Genomic DNA, 12,905 nt, shown 5'->3' on the forward strand with positions numbered 1-12,905 from the left:
TATGTTTTGACCTTTTTTCAATATTGGACAAAGGAACTAATCAATTCTAATACAAAAGTATTCTTTAGGCATAAAATGGTCTTGAAAAAAATAAGGAATCCAAGTGAAATAATCAAAGAGAACTGTAAGATGGTAAGGACGCGATTGTTTTTCCATTTCAAACAGATTCCACTTCTGACTTAAAAGTCTTTTCAATAATTTTACTATTTATGTATTGTGTGAGATATTTTAAGAGTAAAAATATAAATTGACTGGAGTATTACATTGGCACATTGTGACTATACTTAAAGCTAAATGATGATATACATATATGAGATGAATATAAATTTCAATATCGGTCATTTTCAATCAATTAAAAAAGCGATCTTTTTTCCTATCTTAATAACTATATGATATTCCTGGTCCAGAATATGATACATGATTGCCTTCAATTCCATCAGATCTTCCCAAATCAATAGACCTATGATCATCCGATCTAATCAAGTTCAAACTGTGAAGCGGCGAAATCGATTGGTGATGAACCAATGGAGTGTAGATCTTGGTAGCAATCAATTTGTGTTTTTGTTCAGGAATTGGAATTTTAATGTCAGTTGGTTCACGATGCACGATTGCCTCGAATCCAGTGTGTTTATCGGATCTATATTGAACAATACGACGATGACCATCCGAGTCGATCAGTTCATAGACGCCCTCGACTCTGTCTCCCTTGCGGACTTCTTTTTGGGCTTTAATATCTCCAGTATGTTTGTCGCTGACCGAATAGGCGAATTCGTATTCCGCTGGGCCTTCTTCGTGAATTTCATGAGATTTCAAGATCAAAGGTTGATGGATTTCAATGGCAGCAGCAACAGCAATAGCCGAGATCAATAGAACGAACTGTAGAAAAGGGAGGGAAATATTTTTTGTATAGTTTTGATGTAAAGTATTCCGAAGGAAGGTATGGCGTACCTTAAAAGACATCTTTAAGAAAGGTTTGTGATTTTTTGTTTGCTATAAGAGAACACGATACAAAATTCGAGTATTGACTAATTACTGTTTTGATCATGCTGTGAGTTTTTATACTAAATTTGTTTAAAGGTAGAAACTCAGCTAAACAAGTACATCCATCATAATTTTGCTGGTACCAGTTTTAAGGCTCTACAATATTTCCCAAAAGTACCAAAATCCCACCACCATCATAACGAAGACAAGAATCGAAATCACAGATCTATCGCTACTTTATTACAGACACTTCAAACCTATCAATTAATTTTGTCATAATCACCACACACTACGATCCACTTTAGGTGAACCAATTTTCGATTTTTTTTTCTCCATTTGTTACGCAACAGTTGTCGCGTCGCGTTGTTTGCAAGAAAAAAAAAATCAATTTGCATTTAAATAAATCGAACTCAACAAAAATTCCAGTAAAATTTATTTTCACGCTAAAAAACAGGAAAATAAAATTAAAATAAAAAAAAAAAACTAAGTAATTTCTTCATAAAAATTCAGCAAAAATGTTGTTACTTTTTTTTATACTGAACGCATGCTATTTCGAACAGGAGGCGTGTGCGCAGTAACTAGAGTACATCATTGTATATGAGTAGGACCTACAATAATCCAAACCAATTGATTGAGGACAGTTTTGGTCTAACCTTAATTCATGTGATCACTGTGGCGATCAAGTGCATAGAATCACCGATGTCATTGAGAGAGCTCTCGAAGAAAAGAAAATTTGTTCAGCGGTCTTTTTAGATGTATCTCAAGCTTTTGACAAAGTATGGCACGAGGGCCTCAAATTCAAGTTAAGACAAGTCCTACCTGAAGGACTCTTTACCATTCTTAGAGAATATCTAGAGAACAGAATTTTCCGCGTCAGACACGGAAATGATTACTCAGACTTTAGGGAAATAGTGGCTGGGGTACCACAAGGTAGTGTTTTAGGTCCTATTTTGTACCTTCTATTCACACGCGATATACCTCAAACAGAAAACACAATTGTAGCTACTTTTGCTGATGATACCGCAATACTTGCAGTAGGCAAAACAATCAACGAGTCGACAAGTAAATTGCAAAATGCCCTTAACAATGTCAATGAATGGACAAAAACGTGGCGAATAGCGCTTAACGAATTTAAGTCAGTCCACGTGGACTTTACATATAAGAAAATAAATAGACTACCTGTTTTTATTAATACTACTCAAGTCCCATTTGCAAATGAGGCAAAATATCTCGGGATGACTCTCGACGCGAAATTAAAATGGAAAGCGCATGTTAAAAATAAATGTGATCAATTAAATATGAAATTGAGAGAAATGTACTGGTTGCTAGGACAACATTCTAGACTAAGTATCGAAAACAAATTATTAGTTTACAAGCAGGTACTAAAGCCTGTCTGGACATACGGTATTCAACTCTGGGGTTGTACACGCGATACAAATTTAAATAGATTACAAACTTTTGAAAATAAATTATTAAGATCATTTGTAAATGCGCCGTGGTATATAAGAAACGAAGATCTTCACAGGGATCTTGGAATCCCCACGGTTCGCGAAGAAATAAAAACGTTTGCCCAAAAACATCGAAAACGGTTAGTCGAACATACTAATAGAACAATACTAGAAATTCTCGACGAGACAAACTTAGTACGACGTTTGCGAAGGACTAAACCTTCCGATTTGGTACAGTGAAATTTTTCAATTTAATTCCTTTATTTCGAAATATCGGCATTGATTAATATAAATTTAAATGTTTTAGAGATTTTATTTATTTAACTTCCTTTAAAATATTTTTTTGATAACAAAAATTTAAACCATTACTTAATGATTTAATTTAAAACAAAAGTTATTTATTTATTTTTAAATATCATCAGTAGGAACTTTCATCGGAAAGTTACCTACAACACGTAACTTAACTTCGAGAAAGATAAATTGCTAGATAAGTTCCATCTGAACTTAGTTGCAATCGGGAGGAGGAGGTGGTTTTAGTGGTTAAGAGTCCCACATATCTATGAGCACGCGTTTTCCGGTCCTCATAGAATCTTTTGAAGATTTCAACACCTACCCACGGACAAAAAAAAAAAAAAAAAAAAAACTGTGGCGTATGAGTAACTATTTTTTTTTTTTTTTTTATTTTATTGACAAAAACAGAAATGATCTCAATTGACCTTATAATTCAGAATATTGGTCGTTCAAAATTTGAATACAACTTGTATGAAAATTTTGGAATAAATTCAAAAAATTTAAAGTTGTCTGGATGGTCAAAAATTTTGTGTAAATTTTAATGCAAAAAAAAATTCAAAAAATACCTGAAAAATTAATTATAGTAAACTGCAAAATAAAAAAATTTATCAGATGGTTAAAAATAATTTAAACTATAGCAAAAATTATCCCATAGTGTTTTCTTTAATAAATTAGAGTTTTAAGAAATCAAAAATTTAGGTGAAATAATATCTTGTAGGTCAGAAATCCAAATAAGTCTTTAGAATTTTGGAAAATAGATTCGGTCCCTTCTCCTGGCTTGTCGTAGCGTCTCCGCTGTTCAGGTCACTCTTTTTCAATTGAAAATATACTCAGTTCCGGAAAAGTTTACGATAAATTTGAATACAGAAACAAACTTAAATTACGAAAAAGAATTTGCTCGGTAATCAAATTGATTTAACTTAAGGGGAGTAACTCAAATGATACCAACAGATTTTCTAGGTAATTAGGAAATTAGGAGTTAAAGCGATATATGCAATTTTCTCACAAATTGACTTCAAGCACAAAAAAGATTTAAACACAGTGGAGGAAACTTGTTCCTTTTGTAAAATTAGAATTAATTAAATTGAATGAAGGGTTTTTGCAAAACTGGTACTCAAGCTCAGAATAAAAAAAAATTATTGAAAGTAATTTTAACATTCGTTTTTTTATCTTTCGTTAAAAATATGGATTTATTTTTCAAAATTCTTAGGCTTTATTTATTATTATTCGAATTCAGAAAAGAAAATGTCAATATGTATTACAGTTTATAGAAAAAATCAAAAAGTGTATAATTTTCAAAGAACTTTTTGAAAAAAAACTTATATTTTTTATAGTTATTTTTTTTTTTCTTTTATTCAACAGCCTTTGTTGTTAAATGTTATAGACAATTTGAAGCTCTTGCTTGTCACAGTCTTAGAGAAAATCAACTATCCAATGCAATTAAACTAATTTTTAATTTTTTTTTATAAACTCTAATATAAATACGAGTATATATTGCCTTCCTCTTCTCACTATATCAAAAAATATTTATGGTCAAAACATTTTTAAAGATAAGTCATTTACATTTTTTTTTTTTTTCACTTAAATTCTGAGTTTGAGGATAGCAAATCGTATGTATTCGTTACTAAAATGCGGGTATTCACTTCCGTAACGAGTAACGAAACGTTACTTTCTAAACAGTATCGTTACTCGTATGTTTCGTTACTGGGTACTGAAGTAACGGAACATACGAAACGTACGAGATACGAAACATACGAGTAACGACGCGATTCCAGTTTCAATACTAAATCCGATGTAAGAGATACGAAATGAAGTGATACACTCAATTTGTCGCATTTCGCATCTGGTGTCGGTATCGTAACCATAGTCAGAATGCTAACTGCAGATAATTATCTGGAGTTTACTTTTGTCTCGATTAAAACAGTAGTGCCAAGGTTCAATAATCATTGTGTTGTCGATAATTTATACAGAAATATCAAAAGAGACGTTTTTGTATTTTCTCTATTTGGCCGAAATATGTATATCCACGACGAAACCAATCATGGCCTTGGTGTTAATGGTATTGATATTTAGCTTAAGAATGTACAAAAGGTTTTTGGTTTTTCAAAAAATCAGTATATTTTCGGTGCAAAATTTTCAACACAAAAAAAAAGCAGAAAACGATGTTTGAAAATCACTCTCAATAGAAAAAATAAATGAAAAATTGTTCGACATGGTTGTATTGAAGTGTTAATATTTCTAGATCTGCGCGTTGTACTTTTGAAATAAAGGTCTCTAAAGAATTGTGATAAGATTACTGAACGAAAATAAACAAAAAATTACCAAAGTTTTGTCGAAAAATTTGGAAAAAAATCAAAAAACTTTCCACGTTTGATTAAAAAAAAACGAAAAAAATTCAATATAGCTACCTTAAAAACTCTTATTACATGAGAATGCAGCAACTAATTTTAATGTTTATGACCATAAAATGTAGCTTTGATTATAGAAATTGTTTTTGGTTTTTTTCAAAAAAAAAAAATTTGTATACCCTTATACCAACGTACGCAACATACTTTAAATACCAAACATACGAAACGTATCAAATACATGAAATATACGAAATGTACGAAACACACGAAGCATGCGAAAGTAACGAAAGTAACGAGTAACGATATTATTGATGCGGGTACTAGTATCAAAAGTAACGTACCTATACATGCGGGTACTCATTTTGTCGTTACTTTTACAGAACTATTTGAGGACCATTTTTTTCAAAAACTCTTCATTAAATTTATTTTATTCAAACTTAACAGGAATGAACTGCTTTTTGAAAATGTGTATTTTAATATTATAGGTGTTGCCGTTGTGTTCAAAATATTTCATTTTTGTGTTTGAAGTCAATTTGTAAGAAAATTGCTTCTATCGCTTAAACGATGCAAGATTGTCCCTCAGTCCCGTATAGTTTTTTTCTTAAATTTTATTCATAAAAAACTTGATTTCAAATTTAAATAATAATACGACAACAGCGGCAATTTTCAACCTATAGAGGTGAAAGTATTTTTAACTATCGAAGTTTGAAAAAAAACTATGAAAATCGGAGCTGTTCGGACGGACTGAATTTTGAATTTTGAGTCAAAAGTCCAATGTTTGCTTTAGTTGGTAAGCATATTATACATACATTTAAATACAATCAGTCCTGCATCAAATGAACCGGAGTGTAATTTTGACAAGAAACTTTAAGTATCTTTTCAAATGTAATAAACCAGAAATTTGCTGATTAATATTTTTCCTAGAAAAATTGAAAAACCAAACGAGTACGACGAAGAGCATTATCTTGGAGTTAAATTTAGTGACATCGGGGAACAAAATTGTTATTGAACGAATCTTTGAAACTTTATGTTTACTCTACATATGTATGCACCTCTGTATCTCAATTTGCACCTCTACTTTATTTATAATTATTATATGAACGAAATTGGTTGCAATTTTTTTTTTTACACTTTTGAGTATGAAAAGCAATTCGGCTGGATTTTCTTTTTTTTATTATTAATTTTCTGATGGATTCAATACGCGCTTTAAAAGTAGGTCAATTTTGTTTACTTAAAGAAAATATTTATGGAAGTCAAGCTGGAAATATTGCTTATTTAAGATATTTATCAGGGGCGGTTCGCTTGTTGGTGGGATGTATAATTTGGGGAGAACTTAAGTGTGCATTTGTGCAATGCTGCAATTGGAATCTGTCGTAAAATTCATGAAATTAGATCATATTTTAGTAACCTAAATGGAATTGAGACATTTTTACAATTCAGGGTGGCATTTTATGTAAACATAAATAAATAATCTCACAGAAGAACATAAATATTTGCAAACTAGAAGGAGTAAGGTGGTTTTATATTCCTCATTTGGTTGCAGGTTAAAGAATAGAAATCTGACTTCTTTACTTGCAATAATTAATATAGGGTAAGTTAAGGATAGATTATGCCTTTCTCGACTTGAATAGAATAATAATAATAATTTTAACTATTTTTAAGACGTGATAGGACATAGGAGGTTGTAAGTTCGTTTTAAGAGCACTTTTCAAACACAAGAAAAAGCATAAAAAGTTGATGAGGGTATTAATTAAATAGGGGCAGAACACGGTGAAAAAATGCACAAATTCCTTAAACAATAAGTTTTTTATTGAAATAAATAGCATCCAATTAAACTTTGTTTATTTTAAAACGAAATTCATTAAATTTTAATAATATTTTTTTTTATCAATTATTCATTGTTCAAACTTAATGATATTAAAAGATTTTCTTAACAAAAGTGCAACATATAAAGTTAATGTGAAATTCTTCTAAATGTTTGGTATTTATTTTTTTTTTTGCCAGATAAGTTGTTTTTTTTTTCAATCCGGAAAGATTTTAAAAGTGAAGTAAACGATTTTATTTTGTATAGATTCCTTTAGATAAAAATTTAAAAGATCTTCCTACAAATTTGACCCTTTTCATTTTTATTGAAATATCTACCTACAATTTAATTTACGCCTCAGCAGGAGTCTAAAATGGAAATAATTTCAAGGTAAAGTTTATCTTAAGACGTTTAATTTTAAAATTTTGAACATTTTTTATTTTTTTTAAATGGAAATCATCTGTAAATTGAATTTAATTCACATAAAAATAAAAAGACTTTCTTATAAAATTACATTGAAGAAATTAAGAAGATTTGTTCGCTAAATTTAAGTCGAAAATCTTCATGTAAAAAAATCATGCAGAAATCTTCTTAAATTAACACAGATTCTATTTGTTTTAAGAATGTCTATTTCTTTCCTTTAAGATTAAATGGAGCTAGTTTTAGAAGTTATTTTAGTATTTTTGTGTCGGACTTCAATATTAAACCTAGTACATACTTGTGAAGCAAGTCGTGAAGTGAATTCATACAATTTTTGTTTGTTTTCAATTTTTCAAATTATTTTTTTTTCGAAAAATATGTAAGGAGAGTAGATTCACGAGTGAAAGAGATTCCCATACATTTCACCACGAAATTTCACAGGAACGTTCACGGGTGACCAAAAAAAAATTTATGGATTCACTTCACGACTTGATTCACCAAGTATTTACTAGACTTTAATAAGCTTATCCAAAGTGAATCCGAGATGCAAGAATTTTTTGAAAATATTAATTGAACCCTCGAAAAGTCTATTTAACTAGAAGACAATTAAGGTGCCGTACACGTATACACCCCAATTGAAAATATATAAAAACTAAACAAAATAGCGGAATTTCAAAAAAAGGGAAAAAAATATTTTTACTGATGTACGTTTTGCAGAAAGTGGCCAATATACTTAAGTCCATCCATACACTTGAAATGTGATTATGTTATTTTAACTGGTACAATTTTCTTCTCCTTTCTTTAATCCGGGCCGGCTCTGTTATAATCTCGATTTCCCACGTATCTGCTCCCATTTCTGAGCCCAACTGTTGTCACAATTTTGGCATTTCTTCTACTTATTTTCAGAATAAAATTAATATTCTGTATTTATATGGTTGCCAACTATGCTTTAAAGTAAATATTAAAAAACAATCATGTGTGCAATTAACACGTGGTAGAAGTGAAACCTTAAAAAATCATTTTTCTTGCAAAAAAAAAAAAATTAAATAGAAAAAATCTACCTATTTTTATTCTATCACCTTCAAATCCATGTTTTTTATATAACAACCTATATAAATTTTATATCATCTGAAAGCTTGTTGTCTTAGCTCAAATTATATATATCGATCAGGTCTATGAGACATCTACAGAAAGAGCTGGAATTTTTTGAACTCGATCAATTTCCATCAAAAAAAAGCGAAAAAACATGTATTTTTATCTTCTCACGCTATTAAATGCATTTTTTACCTAACAACCTTACACCATCTGAAAGCTTATTGTCTTAGCTCAAATTATATATATCGATCAAGTCTATGAGACATCTACAAAAAGAGCTAGAATTTTGTAAACTCGATGAAATTTCATCCGAAAAGCAAAAAAAAAACATTTTTTTTTATGTTCTCATGCTATCAAATCAATTTTTTTGTTTGACAACCTATAAAAATTTTATACGATGTGAAAGCTTATTGTTTCACCTTGTATAATGATGTATAAATCTTCTTTCAAAGATGTCTACAAGAGAAGTTAGAATTTTTTAAAGTCAACCATGTCGAGTTTCCAGACTGAGATTATGCTACTTCCTACACTGGTAGCTGGTCATCGCCAACAGATCTCCACAGGTGTTTTGAGGTATTTTTAAATTTTTTTCAATTTAAGATTGTGTAACTTGTAGACAGAGTATTTATTTTTTCGAAGTCAAACCAAAAAAATCTATGCCATCACGTTTCGGAGATAAAAACTTCTTATATCTCAAACACGTGACTTGACAGGTACCGTTATTTTTGGTCCAAAAAAATTAATTTCAAAAACCCCTCTGGAAATTCGCCAAAAAACTCAACTTAGGTACCAAGTTTGATGTTAATCGGTTCATCCGTTTAGGCTGTAGCTCCTTATACTGACAGACAGAGAGACGGACTTGCGGGACCCATCTTTTTTGCATTCTCCAACATCAATATTTTTTGTCTGATTGTTATTGCAACTTTTTTTTCTTACTAATACATAACTTTATATACATATAGCTATGTAGTTCCTATTCCGCAAGTAAAAAGGGGTATTTTCATCTGATCGTCATTCTCTTTCATTTACCATCGACCGATTGCACTTATAATTTTTCCTCTTTCTCAAAAATATCTTCAATTATTCATCCAATAAAACAATTTTTTTTTTCTTCGACTTGTTTTATTTAATAAATATTATTAAACATAAATAAATAATTACCTAACAGAAGTTTTCTTCTACAACAAAAACAAATTAAACCTTTAAGCTTTTTTTAATTTTACAAAATAACCGAATATGCTGGTGCCATACCTGGAATGTCGTAAAGTGGCGATGGTGCTGGTGCTGGATAATTTGGCCAAGTGCTAACTGGATTATAATATGGAAAACCAGCTGGACTATAAATTGGACTTGGAAACCCGGCATAAGGGAGTGGAGCTATCGGTGGTACACCAAACTGATGGTACGTTTGGAAATATGGGTCGTAACCATATACAAATCTGTTTTGGAAACCATATTTAGCAGAATTGATAGATGGAGGTTCAGATTTTGACGAAGATTCTGACTGCTTTTCCGATGATGTACTACTTGTTACTTCTTCTTGTTCTTCTGCGACTTGTTGCAAAGGTTTTGACTGTACTCTTGTGGATACGCTTACTTGTTGAGATTGGAAGTTTTGATTGTTTCCATTTTGTATAATTCTCTGTCTTTTCTGACCGTACATATTGGGTCCTGAGAAATAAGTTGTGATGTCCTTGTCCACGTTTCCAGAAGAGCCGGTTGTTGAGGACTCATCCTCATCTTGGTAAGAATCTGATAAAGTACTAACTTCTTCTTGTGCTTGAGCAACTTGGAAAGGTCGCGATTGAACACTCGATGACACGCTAACTTGACTTGATTGGAAATTGCCATTGTTTCCATTTTTAACCACTCTTAATCTGCTTTGACCGAACACATTGGGACCAGATAGATAAGTTGTAATGTCCTTGTTCACGTTGCCAGAAGATGAATCGTCTTCTTGAGCGGGCTCAGCTGTCTGTTCTGCAGATGCTTCTTCAGATACTACTTGTTCTTCCTCGCTTACAGGCCTTTGATCATATGATGAGGCTCCAGCATATGCTTGTGTATTCTGACGAAGTCCTGAATCAAACTGATTGTAGATATAATTAAAACCGTTGTTGGGAACATACGAAGTAACTCCTGGGAGATTATAACTAACCGTTGGCTTTGAGCTAGTTTGAACAGTAACCCTGCCATTATCATTTGTCATGCGTACAGAGGAAGTGACAGGTAATAGTTCATCAGGAATGCTAGGATTTGGTAATAAATCTTCAGTTGTTATTGGTCTATTATTTTGAATTGGTACAACAACTCGTTGACCATTTGGATAATAATAGTTATATTGGCGGAAGTGTTTAATGAAGCAACCTTTTCCATTGGTGCAGTCTTTCCAAAGAGAGGAACCTGTCGCTTTACGAGGCAGACGGTCAGATGGTGTTGAAATCTCCTGGACAGCTGAAGTATCTTCAACTTCTTGGGGTTCGTCTAAAGTCGGCACAGTTGTAGTTTCGATCACTGGAGTATATAATGTCTCAGGTAGAGGTTCCGCCTTAGATTCTGGAGTTTCTGATTCTGGCAATGAGTTATCAACTGAAACAACAACATATCCACAACTTCCATAACTAACAAATTGAGTTGATAATGCAAAAATAATTGCAACCTATAAACAGAGTAAAGAAAAACATTTTTAAATATGTCAATCAATTCAATGTCAAAATATTAAATAAAAAATAATAAACAAATAAATAGAAATATGAAACCCACTTACTCGTAGCGAAATCATATCGCGCGTTTTTTTTTTGTTTTTTACTTTCACAGCCTACAAACGCTGCAGTATTATTAAACCAGAAAAATGTCAAATCAGTGAATTTATAATAACATCGAGACTAAGAACTTATAGTTTGGTTAGATACTCAGGTAGAAGATAGTAGGTACTTTGATGATAGATACAAAAAAAACTGAAAACAATGAGAAGCATTAGCATGTAGATATAATCTGTTCTAGACCAGATTACGTGTTTTCTTCCGTAATAATGTATGAATGTTTAAAAAATTGAATCATTGTCACGTAGTTTTTTTATTTTCGATATTTTTAGGCCAAAGAATGATTTTTTTTTCTTATAAAAAAAAAATAAAATCTAAATACGCTAGAACTATGCAAGTTGGAACTAAGATGTCTAGCCGTTGGTGTTGGCATATTTTGGAGTTACCATACCGAGACATATTTATACTTTTATATAATTGAGGTACATAAATCACATTTTTCGAAATTTTTCATACAAAAATAGCATAACGAAACCTTGAACGAAATTTATTTTTTTTTTTTATTTTAAAACATATTTTCTAATGTTTTTTCTGAAATTTTTTTATTTGTGTTTGTATTATTTTGACTTTGACATAATACTCGATAATTTTAATTCGTTAAAATGTTGACCTTGGAGACTTAAACATTTTTGGTTTCGCTTCAGCTGCGTACTAGGCTTAAACGTTGATTTAATTTTATGTATGTGACTTACCAAATTTAATGTTTCACAAATGATCTTGAAATATTTCACAAGTCGTCGCCTCGAAAGCAAAGTGTCCTATCTCAAAATCTAGAGTTTTTCAGAAAAGCTATTTGAAATATGCATTTTTATTATTTAAAACAAGTCAATCGGACGGAGATACTTCAGAACTTTTCACGAATTGTAAACCACCTTTATAGCATCCTGAATTCCAAAAATCAGACAGTTAATTAAACAGTTCTTTTCTATTTGTCTATTCTTACTGGTTTAATATAGCTTTTTACGGCCTCTTTTGGTTCTTGACTCTCATTGCAAATCAAACGTGCATGCCAAATTTTATCCCTGTATCCATCATGGGTTTTCCTAAAATTATGTACCACATGCACTGAAAATAGTTACTATGTATCTTAAAAAGACTTTATAGTCACTTGGAGTATTGACTTCTCAAGAACAATTAGTTTAAGAAATTTTTCAAAAAAGTTTTTACAGAAAAGTCAACTTATTGTGGTGACGGTATATGATTTTGGAATTGTGAATAGAATATTCCAGTTCTTCGGAAAATTCTACTTAATTTCATATGCATACTCCCGACAAGCAATTTTGGTTCTATAAAGCTTTACAGATGCAATTGTTGCTTCTGTAAAGCATTATAGAAGTTTTTTTCAATTTTAGCATGTAATGTAAAAACAAATTTGCAAAGTTTTGGTTGTATATACTTATATATGTAATATACTAAGTTAAGTTGATTACTAGAATATAGAAAACTGTAATATTGGACGGTTCAAGTTTTATTTTCGAATTCTCAAAACAATTATCTGTTACATAATACAGCCTCTTAAAAATTTCTAAGAAATATTTTATTACTTTTACTTTATTACTGGTACTTTGCTTCAAATTTGTAACATCGTTTTAAGCATAAATAAAAGCACAGCCTACCAATAGACCTCGTTTTTCTGGAAAGATAAGATCTGTGAAACATCAAACATGTATATTTTTAAGGTTGAGTAATATGGACA

General features: G+C 30.9%; 2 protein-coding genes across 2 annotated transcripts; both read right to left on the minus strand.

Moving 5' to 3' along the window:
* Nucleotides 1-216: 216 nt before the first annotated feature.
* On the minus strand, nucleotides 217-1,280 carry LOC129916616 (larval cuticle protein A2B). The gene is made up of 2 exons (XM_055996660.1): nucleotides 949-1,280; nucleotides 217-876 (listed from the first exon to the last, which is right to left on the minus strand). Exons 1-2 carry the CDS (start codon nucleotides 958-960, stop codon nucleotides 379-381), a joined length of 510 nt encoding a protein of 169 aa, XP_055852635.1. The 5' UTR covers nucleotides 961-1,280; the 3' UTR covers nucleotides 217-378.
* Nucleotides 1,281-9,494: 8,214 nt separating this feature from the next.
* Nucleotides 9,495-11,319, minus strand: LOC129915703 (uncharacterized). The gene is made up of 2 exons (XM_055995354.1): nucleotides 11,155-11,319; nucleotides 9,495-11,046 (listed from the first exon to the last, which is right to left on the minus strand). The coding sequence occupies exons 1-2, from the start codon at nucleotides 11,167-11,169 to the stop codon at nucleotides 9,607-9,609; spliced, it is 1,455 nt and encodes a 484-aa protein (XP_055851329.1). The 5' UTR covers nucleotides 11,170-11,319; the 3' UTR covers nucleotides 9,495-9,606.
* Nucleotides 11,320-12,905: the final 1,586 nt, after the last annotated feature.

Source organism: Episyrphus balteatus, chromosome 3, assembly GCF_945859705.1.
Source record: "Episyrphus balteatus chromosome 3, idEpiBalt1.1, whole genome shotgun sequence".
NCBI classification, from domain to species: Eukaryota; Metazoa; Arthropoda; class Insecta; order Diptera; family Syrphidae; genus Episyrphus; species Episyrphus balteatus.